The 22,297-nt window shown below is 38.9% G+C and overlaps 2 protein-coding genes across 2 annotated transcripts; one reads left to right on the forward strand and one right to left on the reverse strand.

The window, feature by feature from the left end:
- Positions 1-852: 852 nt before the first annotated feature.
- On the forward strand, positions 853-1,988 carry LOC105437793 (G-protein coupled receptor GRL101-like). The gene has a single exon (XM_030980150.1). It carries the CDS (start codon positions 1,019-1,021, stop codon positions 1,952-1,954), a length of 936 nt encoding a protein of 311 aa, XP_030836010.1. The 5' UTR covers positions 853-1,018; the 3' UTR covers positions 1,955-1,988.
- A 2,648-nt stretch (positions 1,989-4,636) lies between these two features.
- Positions 4,637-17,065, reverse strand: LOC105437764 (formin-like protein 14). The gene is made up of 2 exons (XM_011664759.2): positions 16,425-17,065; positions 4,637-8,983 (listed from the first exon to the last, which is right to left on the reverse strand). The coding sequence occupies exon 2, from the start codon at positions 8,947-8,949 to the stop codon at positions 7,975-7,977; it is 975 nt and encodes a 324-aa protein (XP_011663061.2). The 5' UTR covers positions 8,950-8,983; positions 16,425-17,065; the 3' UTR covers positions 4,637-7,974.
- Between the last annotated feature and the right edge of the window lie 5,232 nt (positions 17,066-22,297).

Here is a 22,297-nt window from a genome sequence, read left to right on the forward strand (position 1 = left end):
TAACCGCGTTATGTGCCCCACCCCATTTGGCTTCCCGGCCGCCTACCGACTCAAGCATTCATGATTATAGTTGGCCTCTGCTTTCAACTTGGTTCCTTGAATTACCTCCATATACTTTCACGTTTGCAGTATCATAATCATGTATTTTTTCATTCTATTTCAGTAATCACATATTATGTAAATCAATTATATGTATTTGAACTTAAATAAAATAATGCTGAAATATCTGCTATAAAAAAATACTTTCGAAAAATCAACCTCAGGCAGCTTTGGTGTCCATGTACGTCACCTTTTGAGAAGTGCAAACATTACAATGATATATTACATAACTCAAACATGATTTCAATGGGACATACAATAGGGTATTGAAATTGCCCTTGAGTTGATTTTCGAAATTAGTTGGGACCATGTTGAGCACACTTTGTCTCCTGTCAGATAGCTCCAACGCGTGTGGATAACTCTCTCCAGTGAGGAAAGACAGTTGGAAATAGCCTGAGTCCAGAAATAAATATTCAAAAATATTTCAGGAGGTTTTCTTGCCTGTGGATAGCTTAGTGTCTCTTCTATCATAGTAATAACACCCGAAGTCTGGCGATACTTTACGCTCAAAATATGAGCAAAAGGCACTTTTATTAAAGGGTGCATAATCCAGACTGGAAATACGAATTGGTAATTGTTTTGGCTGGCATCAGCAAATGGGAGAGACATGTAAAAGGCTTAGAAATATGCATGTTGTGACCATCACGAGGCAGTCTATGAAAGGTCAAGGTTCGTCCTCGGTTTATCCTCACCTATCCTAACATTTAATGCTCGATTATTAACTAATTTTTTTTTTTTAATGAATTCTGGCTCTTATTTTTCATATAATTTTCTTATTAATATTTTGAATAGGCATGTTTACGACCCGAGGCTGTGTTGTCTACTTCCGGCTGGTGTTGAATGCGTCAACCGAGAACCACCCCATCCCCTCTTTACCTGCCGTAAGACCTTCCTCCAGAACACAATCATCAAGGTGTTCATGTGGATGCTCGGGCTTAGTGCTCTATTCGGGAACGCCTATGTCATCTACCGCAGGATGCGAACCAAGTCTCAAAGCACCGTAGCTTCGATTCAGTCCATTCTGATCACCAACTTGGCCGTGTCGGATTTCCTGATGGGTGTTTACATGATCATCCTGGCGGTGATGGACATCTACATTGGAGAATCTTACTTCTGGGAAGGCAGATCTGAGGAATGGCGGAGGAGCAATACCTGTCAGATTGCAGGATTCATCTCCGTCCTGAGCAGTGAGGCATCTGTCTTTTTGATCACCCTCATTTCAGTCGATCGCTTCATCTGTATCTTGTTCCCGTTCAGTCAAAGACGTCTAGGTGTCCTCTCCGCACGTGTGTCTGCCGCCCTCATCTGGTCCGTAGCCATCCTGTTGAGTAGCATCTCTATCGTCTTCAGCTATATCAACACCGATGCATACAGCCTCAGTGATGTCTGCGTTGGCCTTCCACTGATCCGCAAGCACATTGGTCTCTACGCCGCAGTTGACACCTACGGTCAATCTCAGTATGGCATATCCGAATTCTCCATCGTCGCCGGAGCTTCGGTGTCGACCTGGCAGTATTCCATCGCTCTCTTTCTCGGTGTCAATCTCATCAGTTTCATCGTCATTGCCATCTGTTACATCGCCATCTTCATCAGGGTTCGCCTGAGCGCGCGGGAGGTCGGCCGGCAGAAGTCGAAGGCCGCGGATGAGGTGAAGCTGGCCATGAAGATGTCGCTGATCGTCGGGACGGACTTCTGTTGTTGGATGCCTATCATTATCTTGGGTATCCTGGTTCAGGCAGATCTCGTAAAGGCATCCCCGGATGTTTATGCCTGGCTGGTTGTGCTCATACTTCCTATCAACTCATCTCTAAACCCATACCTCTACACCATAGTTGAAAGAGTGTCGTCTAAATAGAAAGCTCAATTTGGTTGCGTCTGATGTACTTCATGTGTGGGTATTAAGACAATTATACATCACTCCCTCTCTCACTCTCTCTCTCTCTCTCTCTCTCTCCCTTTCTCTTTCTCTCTTTCTTTCAAGAGATTAAAAATGTCGTTTTAGCTCTATCAACATAATAGTTTGTATAAGTATTTTTGTGAAATTTTCCGCACACGCTACAAGAATATTTTGTTTTTGTAAATAAACGTATAATAACGAATATGAATTTAAATATCACAAAAAAAATATATATAAAACAATGTAAATAACCGATAAACAATCATGCCTAGATACATACCTTCATATGAGATTGATATACAATCTGTTTTAGATAATCAATATGCTATTTATGACAAACATATTTGATGTATTTAGTTCTCAGTAATGTTGTATATTTGAAAGAAATAACACTGACTGTTGTCAGCTTGTGCTCCTGCAATTCAGTGTTTATCATGTTTATCACATATTAAAATTAACAGAGTTCACAAACTTCTCCTGGTGTCTTACAAACTTGCAGCCTGACTAACACATTCGTGGTCATTCGATATATATTGAAGTTCACTTAGATCATCGTGTTCTGCAGCATGAGTTATGATAATTCTTTTAACAATAATGAACTTTTACACCATATATGTTTGTTCAATTTATTTTAGTTCATAAATGTTTTGGGTAAATGCACTTAGAGTTGTACCTGTATGCATGCATAGTGAGTGAATATAAAGTGTACATTTGTAAATTCATGGTTTTACTTATTATTTTATACATATTTCTTTATTTCTTTATTAATTAATTAATTAATTAATTAATTAATTTATCTATTTATCTGTTTATTCATTTATTTATTTATTTATTCATTCATTCATTCATTCATTCATTCATTGCTTGATTTATTTATGTAATGGTATCATTAAGAGTAATGTAATTATGATGGAAATGTTAGGCGGGGAATGAGTCCCTCTATTTATGTTTTTTTAGAAACAATTTCGTTTGTCTTTTCTAAACGTCGTTGTGAAATAAAGTGTGATCTAGAAAATTGAAAATATTATCTTGGGCATATGTATTCAACATAGACCTGTATGATTGGTAAAGGATCAGCTAATACATTGAGAGCTGTGTGAATTCGAGGAGCGTCGCATGAATGGCGACAGGAGGGGCGTTGACGAGGGGGGGGGGGGGGGTAATTGTCATATTTTTATTGTAAAAAAAACTTAAGAAAAGGATGGCCCTTTCGGAGATATTTCTTTGTGCTGCCAAAAGTTCCGATGAATGTTTTTCTCTTTATCAGTTATTTTCATCGTGCACGAATTATCTAGATCTATGTAACCTGTATGAAATTAATAGTGTCTGCAATAGTTTGGTTAGGATGGATTAGACCTCCCAGCGTGGTCACTGACAGGTGGTTATCTAATCAACTCAGCTCTCAATTAACATAAGAAAAAGAGGATCATGGGGGACAACGGGCACCGCTTAGGCATTGTTTTCTACGTAGAGGGAGCAAGTAGCTACAAGTAGTGCAGTAGGGCTTTAAGGACTCGCTCGATATATCAGCAGCGTTCGAGTCATGCCCCAGTATAGGTACATGAAAGGTCGTTTGGCCATGCTGGCAGGGTAAGCTAGCTGTAGCATGAGCTGGCTGAGAATGAGTCATTGTGTTCCGGTCTATATCAAGCATACCTTGGATTGCCCCCAAGTTTCCTTATTAGTAAAGAAGAAGAGGATGAAAGCGAGTCATGTGGGAGACCAGTCAGTAGAGTGAGTTATGAGGGACATGGGGGTCACCCCACCCCCTCACTCAGGTAGTGCGACGCATCTGCTCCGGGTCAATTTCCTTTCCTAAACCATGTATAATTACTATCGAATCCATACCGTCAACCCTGGGCTCAACACTACTTATATAACCCGAACCCGAACCTAAGAACCAATTACAACCCTAACCTTTATTCAAGCCCTAAACCTAACTTAAACCCAATTAAAACCTAAACCTTTGACGAAATAATTACAGGAACAATATTATCCCTGAAGCAGCTATTAGATTACGCCCCCCCCCCCCCCCCCACTTTGCCAATTCCCTAGAATGCCCTTTTCCCTTGCATTCAGTTTATAAACATTAATAAGGCTTGTAAAAGAGGCTTTATACATTTTTATTAAAACTCCCAAACGTCTTCTCCTCAGACCCCCCCCCCCCCTCACCTAAAAATATTGAGGAGGTCTTTGATGTGTCATCGTCACCGACGGACACAGTAAGGTAGGAATTCCGACCTAGAATTGTCGAGAGAATACGACGGAAAGAGCACTTCCAAGGCCTTGATCGTCAATAGGAACAGCAGAGGAGACGGTCGTGATGGTAGGGTGTATCTTCACCCCCCCCCCCCACAACACTGACACACACACACACACACACACACACACACACACACGCATAACAGAGCTTCATGCATTTTGTAGGACACACCAAGAGCTATTTTGAATTAGCACCGATCTTCGTCAATCTGTCAGAAAATGTGTCGTGCACAACATACTAGCAAGTCTTTGAAATATTTATTGTAACCCCGAAATTCAACCCCATCCCCACCCCGTTCAGAAAAAGTACCTCAAATAATATCAATAAACAATTATTGATCCATTAATCAAATAGAATTTAATATATTTATTTTGAACGAAATAGATGGACATAATATATTGCTTAAGAAAGAAGGGGGAGGGGGAGACAAAGAGGTCGAAAAAGAGACAAACAGACACGGAGAAACACAGTGAGGAGAGAGAGAGAGAGAGAGAGAGAGAAAGAGAGAGAGATATATAATGAGAGACCGACAGAGACAAACAGATAAAAAGGTTCATGCGAGACGAGACGAAATTCATAGTCACTCTGATTTCTATAAAATAATATGATGTTTATTGCACTGAAACATATTACTTTTCATAAAACGAGACTCGCATTCAAGAAAGATTCATTCATGAAGAAAGAATGGAAAAAATTACAAGCAATCGAATGCATATTCAACTACTACCCTGCTTGTCTTTTAACATTTCTCATGTGTCTTTTCTCGCTTTGAATTTAACTCATTTAAAAGATACGTTTAATATATCAAAGTCGCCAGCAATAAGACTTGCACACACAAAAGTCAACTTTTAAACTATTTGCTTGCCAAAATCTTTGAAATATTAACAATTTGAAATCATAATACTTGACCTAAAACAGGGGCCCTAAATGACCTATACCTTACATAGCTATTCTGTATTATGGATCAGGGCTAATATCACATTTCATTATGATGTCATCTTTTGTTTGCCGTTCAATAAAGTTATCAAAAAAAAGAAAATCAATTCTAGAAGGGGAGTTCGTGCATTCTGTAACCTATCTTGTAGTCTCCCTGCAGGTGTTAAGGGGTGAGATCTGTAAGGCGACGAAGAGTGAGGGTGGAAGGAAATACACCATAAAGGGCCCCTTTAATTTGTAATTTTTTTGCTAGAAACATTGACAGGAGACACACTATGTATCCGCTAACCAACTATAAGGGCGGAGGATACAAATAATGAGGTGACAGATTCTTAACCTAGCTCTGAAGTCACATTGGAATCTCAGTAACTTATTTGTTATTCTTCATTTCAACCCGATAGTAATGTCAAACTCAACTCAAAATAGAATGGCTTATATCATTCTGGTAATTGCCAGAAAAGGGATATAAAGTCATGCTACTTTGTACAACTCAGAACTACATTTAATTATCAGGAATTGAATTTCACGAAGGATACTGAAAATAAAATCCTTTTTACATGAAAGTTAGCCTGTATTATTCATACCTGCCATCGATTGAGCATAGGAATCCCACTAAACATTTTGGATGAAATTGGGGAGCATTTTTTCGAAGATCAGTCAAGAAATTTTCCGAAAAACCAGCCGAAATTTTCCAAGAAGCAAAAGAAAGAAAAGTATTAATTGTTTACATTTCTCGATAAAGGCTCTAATAATTACATGTATAATATATTTGCCAACATTTCCTGTTCGAGCGAATCGAAGACCGCAAGACTATTTGATAGAAAAAACAACATTTAAATGTCAAATTCAATTGCCCCACTGGGTCTCCCTTGTGAAACAAAAAAAAAAGAGTCCAAGGGATCAGGGATTTATTTCCATTTAAAAAATGTACGAAATCTCTCTGTGGCTTGACAATTGTCTAAAGACTAGCAATTAAATATTTCGCTCTCTCTCTCTCTCTCTCTCTCTCATAACAATGCCTCAACGGTAACCACTAAATTCCGAAACAAGGAACCTTGTAAAATCACCACTACAAAGGATATTAACTCACAAAAATTCACATCTCATTGATTTTTCTAGCTGTCATTTTTTTTTATCAGTCTCTAGCGATCAAAATTGCGGTTGTGGTTAGCCCTGTATCAAGGAATATCAATGTAATTGATATAAATTTCATTTTACCAAGAATACGGAAGCAACAAGATGAAGAGTGACTGCTAAATGCGAGTTTATCTGTCCAAGTTTTGATGGCAAAAAGATGTCATTGTCTTTTACACCAATTAGTAATAAACATTAGACTTTCCATACCATAATGATAATTGCGATAATGTTCATATACAACATCTAACCAAAATTCCAGCTCAGAAACGGTGACATTATACTTTAAAGGAGGATATAATGTGTAGCCAAGGATGCTGTTCAATCAGCAGAATTGATAATAATGTAAACGATTACAGACTGATATACCTGATACCTAAGGCGAAGGTTATTCCCAACGATGTCATCGACTTGATTCGTTCATTGCATACTTAATGTAAGATATAATGGCGTCACTATGGGGGTCACTGGGCACATACCACTTCTGAATTTCTAACAAAATAGAAAGAAAATGGGGAAGAGAGAGGGAAACGAAAGGGAACGAAATAATTCGACCCCCTTCTTTGCCTCCCGGACCCCACTCTATGGCCTCGCCCTCTCGCACTTTATACACGTGATATTTACGGTGCCCTTCCCCAGTGGCCCTCGCTAAACAACTGGTAAAAAAAGTCAGTACAACGTGTATTTTTGTTTGAATATGAGCACAATAACATCCTTTGGTAAATACCAATATTCGTAAGTATGATCAATAATATGCCTTGAAGGTCTCCCTATGCGTAACCTATTACAGTAATAATGCAACTAAAATGTTGTCGTTGTCAATCCATGGCAAGTAATGAAGTTCGACATTATGGTCCACACTCTAAGCATTCACCAATCGCAGAAGATATGAGTCAATATGATGTGATCGACGGTACAACTCGCTTCCGTATGCTATCTGTGTAACCCACGACACCACAAAACGTCACACTCTGTTACGATGTGGCACTGTAACATCGGGGCAGTTCTGTTACCTCAACGGTAATGGCTTCTTTGTTAAAACCAAACAAAAACGTTCAAGCTTTGCTTAACGAATTTGAACAGCTGAAGGTCATATCCGCTCGTCACCTAAAGTTGTCTTTATATTCCGCTAGTCCTTACCAGTCTCTTGTTGACTTAGAATACAGTTGTTAAGAATATAGCACGAAAACTCGTTCCTAACTTTTTTGTTGCTTTTAAGTGTCATTTTCTTTTTAGTCGACGTTGGCGATCTGTTTAGCTATCTAAAATTATGGTGATAAGTTTCCTTACTCGTTCTACTTTCTGTGATACAGTAGATATGGTAGTCACCGGTCAGATAGGAATGAAGTTTCCACGGTCGAGGTCAAGGTTTTTTCTTTCAATCACCATCATCCTTTTGGTCTTCGCTAGCCACGATGGAAAATAAGTATCCTGTGTTCATTCTGTGTTTGTCAAACCGTTCTTAGATCATCGACATATTGGATTGGAATGCATTTCCCACTGTCAAACCAAATTACTTTAGAAAATGGTCGTGCAAGATTGTGCATTAGCGTCGTGTGATGTCTTGACCAGTCAGGTATACCTTACGCAAACAGATGATACTCCATTCGAGCTGTATGTCAGGTGCAACCGAATGCGAATGTCTTCAGTCGAGGCACAGCTCTATGATGAACTCTGGACCATCATCGACACAAATTCTCGCACACTGATTGCAACAACCTTTCTTTTCTTTGGGGTTTTCCATCTCAAACGCCTCCCGATTACCTGCCTTGTTATTTTTATTTGATTTCGACCCCTTTCCACCTTTTCCTCCGTTCTGCACTTCGTCGGTCGGAATTCGAGATGACTTTGGCTGTTCCATGATCGGTGGGGTAGATTTAGGAGGTGGAGGCGCGGATCTGAGCAGTTCTCTCTCGGTCTGGGCAGCGATCCGAACAGTATCTGCACTTGTCTGTCGCGTCATCTTCTTGACGTCGGTTCGTGGGTCATGCAAGATGGCGCGCTCCGACCTGTCCGATCGGTTTGAAATAGATCTGCCAGCGAGGGGTTGGGGTATGGGAGGTGGGAGCTGAGAGAGCTTCATCGGCTTTGGGGGAAGCCGTGGAGATCTTGGAGGAACAGCGGGTGTGTCATCAGGAGGGTGGAAGCTCCTAGGTGGGATCCTAGGCGATCGTGGGAGCCTCTCTTCACAAGGAAAGAAACGCTGTTTGGATCCGAACCCATGAGGAGGAGTTAACGGAGGTGGTGTCCTTGCCTGACCGGGTACTCGAAGACCGGCATGACTATGTAAATCCGAATCGGATTGAGTATATGCCAAGTGAGCCCTTCCAGCTAGTGGAGACCTTGGCGGCGTTCGAGGAGGCTTCGATGGAGAAACCCTGGTGAATTTCGGCGAACGTGGAGGTCGAGGTGGAGGACGCTCACCGCCGTATTCCGCTACATTCGGAGTCGAAAAATATATGTCCGAATCGACGCGTGGTTGATCGCGTATAACCGCAGGTACCCGAGGGTTACCAGGACGATTGAGGTAGGAGAAGGGTCGAGTCTCGGCGGCTGGTTGGCTTTCCTCTGCGTAGTAGGACGGTCGTGAAGAGAATCTCGAGTTTACAGCAAGCGCCATGATGACGAGTATCTGGTGGACCTTTCAAGCAAATCTGATGAAAGAGGAAAAGAAGAAAAACAAACGTTAATATATATTCAGGTACCATTCACAGAAGGTATGAACTACAGTGCCGACTCAAAACATTTAGAGTTTTACTTTTACATTTGCAGACCTTTTATCAAAATATGTAGAATTCTTTAACGATATTAAGATTATAGAAACAAATGTATTCTATATTACGTATATTATATTCTTTTTACGTACAGGAAATACGTAAGCCTATTTTGATGAATCAAGATTATGACAGTTTGATCAAAAGGTATCCTTGTTCCACTTCATAAGTTCATAAGCATTTGATTCACCTACAATTTACGCAATATACCTTAATTATTTTGGACAGTTTAGGTCATTCTAAGTGACGAATAATAGATAAATACCTGTCATAGACAAATCAGAGATAATTATTGCGATTTAATCTTGTTAATCCAGGATAATTCTCAAGTCTTAAATTCTCAAGTCATTTCCAGAAACCTTGGAACGAGAAGGAATTGCGTATTTTGACTGTTTGGTAACGAATTTACCTTGACAAAGAGAGACATCAAGGTAAGTGATATATCGTTACCTAGATTTAACGCGCAAGGTTTTGAAGAGATAGCTTGAGAAGAGCGTCAACTCGAGGGTTTCGTTTCTATGGTTACCGGGTGAACGGACGGGAGGAATTAAGATAGACGAACGCGCGTGACGCATCGCTACACGCAGATTTGACCGTGTGATTATCGTCTGCGCGAAGATCACTATAGAGAAGCGAGAGAAATTGTTCTGGAGGCAAAATGACTTCATACCTAAAATTGTATGCACTTAGACAAGACACACACATCAAAATAGTATTCATGTAGGACTGAGCAATACATTTTGTCCAGCTCATAACATTCAATTTCGGCTAATTCAACACAATTATTAAGCAATGAAAATGTATGTCAATATGTTTTCACATACTTTTGAAATAAGCAGATGGAAAAATATCATTTTAATTTGTAGTGTGTTCAAAAACATGAATATTGTCTTCCCTTTTTCTATGTTTTTTTTTTCTCTACGTGCATTTGAAAAATTAGAAGCCAGAGGAAAGGGCTTAAAGGTTGACTAACCTCCAAATCTGCTCTTTATTTCCAGACAGAAATGCTGTTTCTATTTTCTGTTTTGTCTTACCTTACACAGCATATTCATTTGATTCTGCGTCATAGTTAAAGGAATGATATGGAACTTATATACTTCCTCTATTAGCTTCAGCATTAAGGTGATGCTCAACGAGTAATACATGGTTCGCGATTGCATTTCAAAAAGGTTATCTAACGAAAACATACCAATGGCACTGTTTTTTCCCCAGCATTTTTACAAGAACTTTAATTAGAAGTTTTGCCATATACCGGATATGTCTGATGATAAAGCATGATCAGTCGCTCAACTGTTCCTAGGCTTAAAGCCCTTGATGAGAAGATGATAGAGAAACACCCAGAACTTGTTAATGCTAGGGTGTGGGTCAGTTTTGTGGGTGTGGGTCAATATATAAGGGGAGTGGCACAAAATCATCATGACCGCAAACAACAGGCAAGCTGCCGATCATTAGCCAGGACATGTGTTTTCGTATGTTGTCTTGGTCAACGTCATTTTTATTTCTATTTCAAAGCCCCACCCCCAACTCACACACACGCACACACACTGATAAATCCCCGGGGAAGCTGTTAACAACTGTGAACATAACATCACCACATTACACATTACACAGTGCGGAATAGAGAGAGAGAGAGAGAGAGAGGGGGGGAATAACAAATTGCAAAAGTATAAGAAAAAGAGCGGGAGAGAGGAAGAGCTATAGAAATAAAGAACTGGTGAGATCGAGAGTTAGGGATATAGGGGCTGGGGCAACTATAAGCAAGCGCTAAACAAAAGTCTACCCTAGCCGGTTACATCCCTGTAATTCCGCATTCTGTATGCGGCGGGAACCCTCCCTAAAAGACTTCCATTTCATACGACAATATGTATCATTTTCATGAGGATGTCGTTCCGTTTTTAAGTTCCTACACTTAAAAATTAGAAACCTCTTTGTCGACATTTAATGTGATATTGTCTCGATCCCCATTTTCATATGAATTACTGCCATATAGACAGGAGCTATTGTAAGAAAGCTGATAAATTCCAAAATCTTCTGTTTTTCATCACATAGTTTGATGAGCTCGAACCTGTCATCAGGTAGATCTCCCCCACATGATGCTCACAAGGATAGAAACATTGATAGTGTGGCTTTGGTTCAAGGAAATGGTCAATTAACTCAGCAGGATCACCCATAAAGACCTCAATGCAAATGTTCTTAAATGCCTGTCTTCTGCGCACTGTGAGAAGGACATTATATAGTTTGAAAATATGTATGCGTGCTTGGGGTTTTATAAAACGTGCACGTGATATTCCTTGTACTAGCTATATTTGGTAAAAGGGGCGAAAACGGCCTTTAAAAAAAACGGGGAGAGGGGTAAAAAAAAAAAAAAAAAAAAAGGGGGGGGGGGGGTAAACTATTTGGAATACATCAATATAATCCTACTCCCCCAATTCAAAGGAATCCAAAGACCATTCCCTTGAAGACATAAATAAATGTCCTCCTCCCCCCCCCCCCCCGACTGGTCCAAGCATAACTGACAGATTCAGGAGTCGTCACTACAAGTAAGTCCATCCATAAGGTTTACCCTATCTCTGTTTCTACAAACAAAGAGGAAAATAACGGTAAATTCAATGTGGATGCACCATCGAATCTTTCAAAGGCTACTCCAGCCGCATCCATACGAACCCGGTTCCCAGGTCAATGGAGAAAAAAAGGTGGGAGGAGGGAGGGGGGGGGGGGGGGGTAAAGGGATTCCACTTTCATTTTTCTCACCAAGAATTCGTTTAAATTCAAGCTGGAACCATTGCAATGTGAGAGATTTCTCGTTGACCTATGATAGAACCAAACTATATGTATGGGAATAAGAACAGTATATAGAGAGGTAAATCTAATTAAACTTGGGATTGGGGTGGGGTGTACCCCTTTGTTAGCATGAGAGGCACCGTCAACCTTCACAAGTTCCCCTTCACGCATGCATTCAAAGTCAATCTCAATGAACGAGTTAAGACATTCTGGAACAGGTGAACTTGACTTAAAGTTCGGTTAAGGGAGAGACCAGCACCAGACCTACAACAGACCGAACCGTTTTACCCCCGAATGGTTAAGGAATCGGTCGGTTTGGAGTCGGTGAGAGTAGATTTGGCGGTTTAACCAGGCTATAATGGATTAATTTTGATTATGAAAAACAGTCAGTGAATTTCATTTTTTGTACAATTAGAACAAAATAAAAATATTACATATAAAACACATCAAATAGAATAGAATTGAAGGCAATACGCGGATTTTCGGGTCAATTTAATTCACTTGCACAATGTTGCTATGCCAGACAAACACTAATGTCAACAAAAGTGAATCATGCGCATGATTCAGCAGTGAAAGAATGAAATGAAAGTTATGAATGGCAGTGGACCAACTTGTTCATAAGTTGAGAACTAAATTAGGTTTGGCCTGCAGGTGTAGATCTTAATCTGGTTGAGTTCAGTCATAGTTACCCTCCCGTCACGTCATCATCAGGAGCAGGAGACTGGTGATATAAATACGGAGGTCTCATCTGTCTTTGACACCAGTCTCTGACGTCACAAGACACATCTTTAAATATAGCATCACTAGCACAGAAATATCTTCTTCCAGACTACGTCACAATAAGAGTTCAAGACCCTATTTTTAGGTCATTCGATAATATTTAGTTTGCTTCGAGCATATTTCCCAGGGTATAGGAGCCGCGCGGTCAACTGTACGTTATGTCTCGGGGACAATTGATTAAGGTTTAAGATAAATAACTTTTAAAGAAGTGAAAAGCCAGATAATAATATTGTAGTCCTAAGAGATAGCAACACAAACTGTACAGACACTAACACAAACAAAGACAACATCTACAACAACAACGATAACAACAGTTGTATCAAAATCTTGCTTCAGGGAAGCACTGGTGCTTCTATAAGTATGTGGTGTGCGTGTGTGGGGTTTTCGCTCAGTTTTATCAAGAAGTTTTCAGAGATGGAGTAGTATCTGGCTCATTCCCTTTGTACCATCTTCGAAGCCGCCAGTGGAAAATATGTCAAGCATGTGCTTAACTGGACCTTCCTTGCAGATACGTAGACAAAAGATTCCTGCCTAGCTGCAAACTAACGGGCCACTTTCAAAGGGAATGCTTTTGTAATGATAATTACTTTTCGCTACCACTCGTCTGATAATACGAGCAGTACACAGTGCTTACCTTTACAGGAGGCAAGCGAAAGGAAATAGAGCAAAATTTCCTGAAATATTAATCAAAATTACTCGACTGGGCATAAATCTGGCATAAACCATCATAAAGAGCTAAACCTGAACAAATTTACTTTTTATTTTCGTGAGCCGGAAGCGATCGGAAAATTGTCAAATTGCAGATTTTAGGACTATAAATTTTACTATTTTTCAAAAATTAAAGCTAGTATCATGAGTATCATACAATGTAAGCAAATTTCTTGACACAATTAGGCTTTTGTATTCATGTTTTATCATCTGTTCGATTTTCCCTTTCTTAGTTCAAATAAGAAGTGAAATATTAATGATATTTCTTTCTGAGCGGAATCACTACTCAAGCTTTCCAATGATATTGGCGGCTTCGAACCTCGGACATCAAAGGTAACAGCACACTTGTAGATTATATTGTTCAACTTTAGAAAACGGCAGCTCCTTGGAATAATTTGTCGCCACTTGGGTCTTCATCTCTTAAAACTCCTTGGTTAAATTGCTTCCGAAGCTATTTCTGCTTGTTGTCAGTAATCCTTGTCGAGGGCATTTAGGTATGTTCATACATTATGTAGTGGGCTTCGTAGAGGAAAAATAAGAGTAAAAAGAAATTAAGAAGCTAACATTTTAATTAACGCTTTCAATATTACAAGCATGAAAAAGAGACATAAATCTAAATAAGCATTTAGGCGTGCGAGGCATGGGGAGGGGGGTAAGGCTTTGGTCGCATATGGGGTTTAGTTATAGGGAAAGGGTTACAGTATTGAGTCCAGAATTGAGCCTTTTAAATGGAGTAGGAAATTTTTCACGTAGCAATATTACTGTTGCCGGAATATAGGCCTATACCTTAAAATATCAAATATTGCGCGACGGTCTTTTATTCCTAAGCATCAATAATTTGAGGAGCCCCAGGAGAGTCAAATCTGACAGACATGGGCGCTTATAAAAGAACCCCTAGAAACAAAGAATTAGGCGCATTATAAATGTGAGCTATTATTATTATTATTATCATTATCATTACTATCCAAAGTTTCGATAGAAAGCATTTATTAGAGTCAATAAGGAATGCAACCTGAATACATGCCAACAAAATATTTTAAGCCCGATATTGAAATACATCGATTTGAAGGATAAAACACCTAGAAATTCGAAGAAACGTGTCGTTGGACAACCTGTTGATCATTCAATGTGATTCCTGCCAAGCCATTCTCTTATTTTTAGAATAACATCACCCAAAACCCCGCCAAAATTCTATCACTTGGTTCTCTGAAAATCTAATTTAATATGCGTATAGGGTGCGGATGTAACTATGACATTATTCTGAATCTCAACCACTTACAGCTACTTATTGAGGGGCACTTCTATGTCCAGGTATATATAGATATCATGTAAACAAACACAGCTTGCATTGTCCAATATTATATGAAGATAGATAGTAGCCAGCATTTAGGTCGATGTGGGGGCATTATATTTGCATTGAATTTTTTCCGGTCCAAATTCCAATGATTGACATTTCATTTTACATGTATTATTTGTTATTTTATGACTTGAAAGATACCGAAAATTTTCCACCCAAAAGAGACGTCTCTTTTATTTCTTTTCTTCTTTTTTTTGGGGGGGGGGGTGGGGGGGGGGCTGCGCAATGGACTTTAACGTAGAGGAAACAAATCCGAGTGTAGATTAAATTAAAATGACCCCAGAGACATAATTTCCGCATATATTACTCAAACTATACCAACACGAAATCGAGAGGCGGGCCATAAATCACACACCCTTCTCTTTCGCAAAGCTCCTGCCGTCATGCCAAATTAACAAAAAAATTCTTTAAATTCGGATAAGAAACATCCTAAACTTTGACTCATCAAGCTCATTCGAGAGCCTACTTTGTGTTACATTCCGTGTGGTACAAGGTCTCAATGCATACGCGTGACTGTGGGCCTCGTTTCATGTATAGCTCTACAGCATAAGACCCTAGATTAAATCTAAATACCACACTGTCAGCTCTATGTTCCCAAAATAATCATACACTTTTATTTTAAGACAACACTATCCCTTCTCAGCCTCATCCTTTCCTATATATTTCAATCATAATCAACCAGCCTCGTGACTTAATGTGACTGACTGGCACATTGTAAAGTTTGCTCATTCCCAAAATAATTTCTGATCTATTCTAAGCACACAAAGAGTTGTGTTTTAAATAAAGAGGTACAGTGACTGAATCATAACAGTCGCTGTGATATAGTCATGAAGATATTATAATTGAAATCTTATCAAACAAGCCGTCCATACAAAACAAAAGCCCACCATGTTCATAATAGGGCCTACATGTAATAACATTATATTGCTTTTATAACGTATTATTAGTTACAATGGTTGATCAGGTAGATCGGACAAGTGTTTGGGGGGGGGGGGGAACTCGCTCCCTCCACCCCCCCCCCCAAAAAAAAGAAGCTTGATATGAATTATCGTAGGCATGCTTTCTCCCGCCAAATGTGATATTTGTTTATATTCTTCAAATATCTTCTTACGTGATAATATTCTAACTTGATTAAGACAAAAAAAATTCAATTAGGAGTTACGAAAAAATAAGGTCCCCTTGATTGATGCTCGATATCACTTTATTTTTTTCTTTGCATGTGTTTTGATCTATTGCAAGTCATATGACTAAATTTTTTCCGTTTTCTTTTCTTTTCGCAGATATGTTCTAGCTTGATAAATTAGGAAATACGTATAAACAAATCCACTTGGTGCTCTATCACTTTATCTTCTACTTTGCAAATGTTGTGATCTATTACGACTCACAGATGTTATTTTTGTTTTAACGAAAACGAAGTTTTCATTGATGAGATAAACTATGTTGTTGCTTGATTACAATACTGTTTCTTGTATTTTGTTTTAACAACCTAGCCTGTCTTTGACTGATCATGTTGAAACAATATCTAGTACCGGTAAATATTTAATCAGAGCTTCGTAAACTGTAAACAAAATACTCAATACTCTTGTCATATCGTTGTTTAAAAGAATAATATCAAATATATTACAATGACAAATTTGAAGATTTTCTACTGACGAAAGAAAATGGAAGACCTGTGCACAGTTTACAAATTCTTACCGAGAACAAAACAAGAGTGTAGGATCCACGTCTGGCATCAGCAATCCATTAGCTAACAACGTTTAGCTAATCATGAACAATTAATTATTGTGCTGGATAGGCCTTCATATCATTAATTGATAATATAGTCAATTCACCAGTTCAAATAAATGTATCGTCACCCTGGCAGCGACATTTTGTTGTGATTTGACGAATGCAATGAAAGAAATCCAGATGAGTCTTCCAATGAACGAGTATCAACAGTGACTATTGCGACTTATCAAATTTGAACATTGTAAATAAAACGCAAAAAAGTGATGAATCGTCCGTCTAGTGATGATTTTAACTTTTGTTTTCTGTTTTTCTTGTTTGTTGTCGATAGTTGCTTTAAAAAAATGTTCAGTGTTTTTAACCTGCAGCGTGATATAGATCCAAAGCCGAAAGAAAAACGCTCAAGAGGGTGCAAGTCAGATCAAATAGTTTCTCCTCTATAGTCTAAACAAGTATCCATTGGCAATCATCAGCAACTCGAATATGATCACAACTTAAAAAGGTGTTAACATCAAGTCGTTAACGTTAATGACTGCTAATAGCGAAACCGTCTATCCCATAAAGGCATGCGTGTAACGGTTATTGCTCAAACAAGGGCGTTGCTCCATTCCAAAAAAAAAAAAATGATTGGCGATTAACTTATGAGCAGTCCTTAAATTTAACCGGCGATATGTTTCTCGCAGACAGTAGAAAAGACAGCCTCACTGAAGCTTTGTCGGCAAAAGTGACTTCATATTATGGCAAATCCAGTAACATGTGCTTACGCTTAAGTTTGTTGCTCAGTTGGTCTATTTTCTTTCCAGTGAGACAGAGGAATATGATACATATGAAGGTGTGCAGATTAACCGAGGAGCTATAAACTCGGTGTAGCTCACGGATAATATTGCTGCGATGAGTTGTCGCCGAAAGAATTTTAACAGGGAGAGAGAGAGGGAGAGAGAGAGAGAGAGAGAGAGAGAGAGAGAGAGAGAGAGAGAGAGATGAGGGTATAGGAAGCCGGTAACTAAGAATGAGTCATTGGGAATTATCCGGGCTGAATGCGAGACATGCGAAGGGTTTGAGCTAGAGAAGGGGATGTTACGAACCCCATTGTTGAGTTTTGGAACGAGTGAAAGTACAGTGCAGGAAATAGATAATAGCTCAGACAAAACTTATGAAAGGTATTTATAAATTATGGTTAGACGGTAGACACTTGTTATGTAATCATCATTACGGATGTTGCTTATCTTGTTAAGTATCCTTAAACGCTACTTCAAATATTTCTTTCCTGCCATTTCATTGTTACCTATATACCACGTCGTCTTATAGAGATATTGTAAACATTAAATATAACCTCTATTGTGTCATTATGTTGTACACCACTATCCGATATCCTAAATTTGCTATGGCGGGCAGACCTTGGGAAAACATTCAGGTCGATACGTGGATCAGATTTGGCTATGTTGTTATAAGTATTTGTTCTATAGGGGGCACTTTCGATATCGAGCTTGCACTGAACAAACCAACAAACCAACAAAATCGAAGACCATTATATTATGATATATAATTTGACCGAATATAAAAAAGTTTACAGATTATTCGTTGCAGCCCGCGACAAATTTGAGCAGTGTGTAGGGGTGAAGCATAACGATGGAGGTATATAACATATTTCACTGGTATGTACCGCAAAACAATTTTTGTCTCCAATTATTCCACGACTTCTTATCCTCGTTATAATAGCCCTTTGAACAATACTAGAAGAATTTTTAAAAAGAAGAAGAAAAGGAAGAAAAAGAAGGAGAAGAGAAGGAGGAGAAGGCGGAAGAAGGGGGAGGAAGATGAAGAAGAACAAGAATAAGAAGAGGATGAGAAAGAAGAAGAAGAAGAAGACGAAGAACAAAGAGGGAAAAGAACGATTGTTCTGCACCCACGAACAGACAAAATGTCTGTTCTGGAAGTTGAACTAAAATATATGCATTCTATTTCGATGTTGCAATATATTATCTATTTTCTGTAACATCACCCCCGCGTCTGTGAGCAAGTGCCACTATTTATTTGCCTCTAATTTATCTTTATGATAATATCAATTCGAAAATCTGGATAGGTTAACAATTATAAGTCAATGCTGATGGATGTAATCTGTCCGCGTTGACAGTCATTGGTAAATATCAAACTATCAAGGGAACAGCACTATAAGCAGCCATAGTCTGCAAGGAAAGGAAACAATTATGTTAGGGGTCGCCCCCGTTTCCTCAACTCGTTTAACCAATTCACCCAAACCCACGTTATATAGGGCTGTACACCCCCTCCCTTTGTCCGCCCATCAGCATCTGATCTCCGTTACTAAAGATCGGAAACTTTTACTCAGTAAAAAACAAAAAACAATCGACCGTCATATTCTATCAACATCAGGATATAAGCATCACGATCTTAAAGTTCAAAGCTAATGTTTAGAACTCTTACAAAATTGTGATCTTCGTATTACAGAGGATCTGAAGAAATTGATTATTGAGCAAAAGGATAATACGCTACGCTTTGATGCGATATATTTGTACCATTCCTGGAAGACATGAAATTACAAAGATGATAATCGAAATTGTTTATGACAATGAGTGTCATACAGTAATTAAATTAACTGTTCAGTTCATCACGGACATACAGGCATAATTTTATAGAGAAGGTGTGGGGGGGGGGGGGTCATCCCTTGCCCATATATTCACTGTCAATGTTTTTGTTTTTGCAAGTTTGTGCATGAGACGGTGTCTTTAGGAGAAGCAATATACAGATAATGATATAGCACGATAAGAAAGAGCCAAAGAAAAAAATGGGGGAAAAGTGAAAAACAGTAAAGACGTATTACGAAGAAAGATAAAAAAAATATTAAAAAACAAGGTAAAGAAACGATTTAAACGACGAACAAAATGAGGATGGAAAATAAAAGACGGAGAAGATAGAGTCTAATGTTTTGCGAAAATCCACGGCGCCAAAAAGTCAAAACCTATGCACTCTCATTTAAAGTTTTGATATGTGGGTAATTTTAAAACACAAGGAGGAGGATACTTTTATTCTGGGTTGAATTTTAAATGTTGGTAAGGGTAACGACCACAAACTTTAGAGTTTTATGCCTTGCTTCCGCCCGCCAGCCTTCAAGCTTTTGTTTTATCTAATGAAGAGTTCTGGCATCTGTTTGCAGACTATCTGACGATTGGAAGTCGTTGGCAATTTGATCAATAAAGTAACCCTTAACATAATTTGACCGATTATGGTTTTATTTTCAAATTAATCCTGACAGTCATGAATTCGAATAGATAATTAGCGATCAACTCCTTCCTTACTCCCTCAACTCTTCCCCCTTCTTAACCCCATACCGCATCCGTTGCGTGTCTAGCTCTTCCCCTTTAACAACTTGCCACTTTTCCATATTGCTGCCTTTTTCGGAAGTTATTTCTTCCTCCGTTAGCCTCTTGACTCAAACATCTTTGTCAATGACTAAAAGATATCTTCTTTTTGACAATTGTTTTCATCAACGTGTTTTCAAAATTCTTAAGGACAACAAAGGCAAATATTGAAGGATTTACTTAAAGCCTTGGTCACAAATGCCATTACGAACTGCTACGAACGCCGTGCGAAGGTTTTTCAGACAATGGAAATTCGGGAAGACAATGGAAAAACAGGGAGATTCGTACAAAATTATCGTTTGTACGAACCTTTGTGACCGTAGCATTACTGGTCTAAAACCCGAAATTCTAATTCTAATGAACATAATTATCATTATACATGAATTTCTGAAATATGAAATAATGTAATCGTGGGGACTTTGCGACAAGTAATGATTACTGAAAAGAAATACATGCTGCTGTTTTAGAGTTTGCATTTGGTATTAATGAAGATAATATCTAACAACTGTAAAATAGAGTCACGTAATAAACTGTCAGTGCTAATTCATGTATTTTAGAGGATATTAACTTGGAATTCCTTTGACAGTGGTTTCCTCACTATATTCACATATAGGCTATGTTTGAAAAGAACCGAAAATCTTGGTCGAATCCAATGATGTTCGCCAAAAATGTAATATTATGTGGCCTATAGGTTAGATTAGAACGAAAAAGTGTCAGTTTTTTTTTTCTTCTTGGTACATGTTGTAATAGTTTCACTTAACACACTCAAACTTTGCGGTACCATAAGCATCCTACAGATAAAAAGAAAGGGAATGAAAGAATGAAAGAATGAAAGAATGAAGAAAAAAAGGGAAAAGAAAAGAAAGAAAGAAAGAGAAAAAGAGATGTAAAGAAAGAACGCGACAGGGAAAGAGAGGAAGAGAGATTTTAAAAGGCTCAATTTTTTTTCTTAAGCTATTTACATATTATTTTTGTTTAATGGCTGCAAGCAGGCAAAACCACATCCATAAGGGGAGGGGGATGTGTACTCTCGTACCGCCCTTCAGTATCCCCATGGTTGCGGTCATTGTCTTGCTTTCCCATTCGTTTCCTATCTCACATCCCACTCCTTTATCCATGCCAACTTTTCGCCATTACCTTCACTACCTTGTTCATGTTTCATTTCCCTTCGGTCCAAACAAACACCAATTACTAATTGTATATTCTTCGAAAATGAAATAGGAAGAACTCGAGAAGGGCATCCCTTGCCCCCACCCCCCTTCCCCTCATGGGAAGTGACACTCCCGAGGGAAACATTAATTTTGTTGATATTTATTTGACATCAACCACGACAAATATTGTTCTACAAACAGTGATGACAGATATTTGATGGGATTTGATGAATAAAAGTAAATTGATGATAGAGAAACGCAGGTTAGAGGTTTTATGTTTATTCGCATCGGGTGATAAATTTATGTTTGATAATATTTGTGTAACGAGTAACAACAATAGGCGAGTATGATGAGCTGTCAACTTAGTAACACCGAGAAATGCTATGTCATGTAAAAGAATGGGATCAATGATATGAATGTTATCAATACACGTTGTTTATATAAGGACGGCGACGATATGATGACAATGACTGATGATAATGGCGATGGTGGTGCTGGTGTTAGCGTTGATGGAGACGATGATCATTGTCTCTTTTTATTTCCTTGAGAGAAAAACTTCTAGGACGAATCGAGATTGGGGAAGGAAAACTCTTACAAGTTCTCTATAGGATTGCATTATTCCAAGGGATCGAGTCGCTGATTTATCTTGAATCCCGTTCTCATCTGTCCAGCTATTGATCAGTATACTTATATATATCTTCTTCCATTGGCGGATCCAGGGGGAAAACGTGTAAAAACACGTTAATTTTACCCCCCCCCCCCCTCTGGCGCTCAAGGGGGGGGGGGGGGGTGCGGTTTTCAAATTTTCGAGGGCCAACAAAAAACATTAGTGCTCACTATATACGGTACCCACTGCTCACTATATCTCCTCGATCCTCATATTTCCTTCTTTTTTCTTCTTGAGCTTAGCCTAATTTGTGTGTATGTGTGTGTATTGGGGTTTTACAGACGTGTATCAATCAGATATGATTATTTACGTCTGGGACCGACCTTTTAACGTCACCATCCGAAAGACGTGACTCAGTTTCGAACCTGCGTCCTCGGCTGAATCAGTTTGTAACTTCCACTTTTTAGCTGGATTACAGGTGCACGCCACAACGCCTAGTTGTGTGTGTGTGTGTGTGTGTGTATTTGGTTTTTTACAGACGTGTATCAATCAGATATGATTATTTACGTCTGGGGACCGACCTTTAACGTCACCATCCGAAAGACGTGACTCAGTTTCGAACCTGCGTCCTCGGCTGAATCAGTTTGTAACTTCCACTGTTAGCTGGATTACAGGCGCACGCCACAACGCCTAGTTGGAACCAAAATT

This window comes from Strongylocentrotus purpuratus, unplaced genomic scaffold (assembly GCF_000002235.5).
Source record: "Strongylocentrotus purpuratus isolate Spur 01 unplaced genomic scaffold, Spur_5.0 spur5_scaffold_10, whole genome shotgun sequence".
Lineage (NCBI taxonomy): Eukaryota > Metazoa > Echinodermata > Echinoidea > Camarodonta > Strongylocentrotidae > Strongylocentrotus > Strongylocentrotus purpuratus.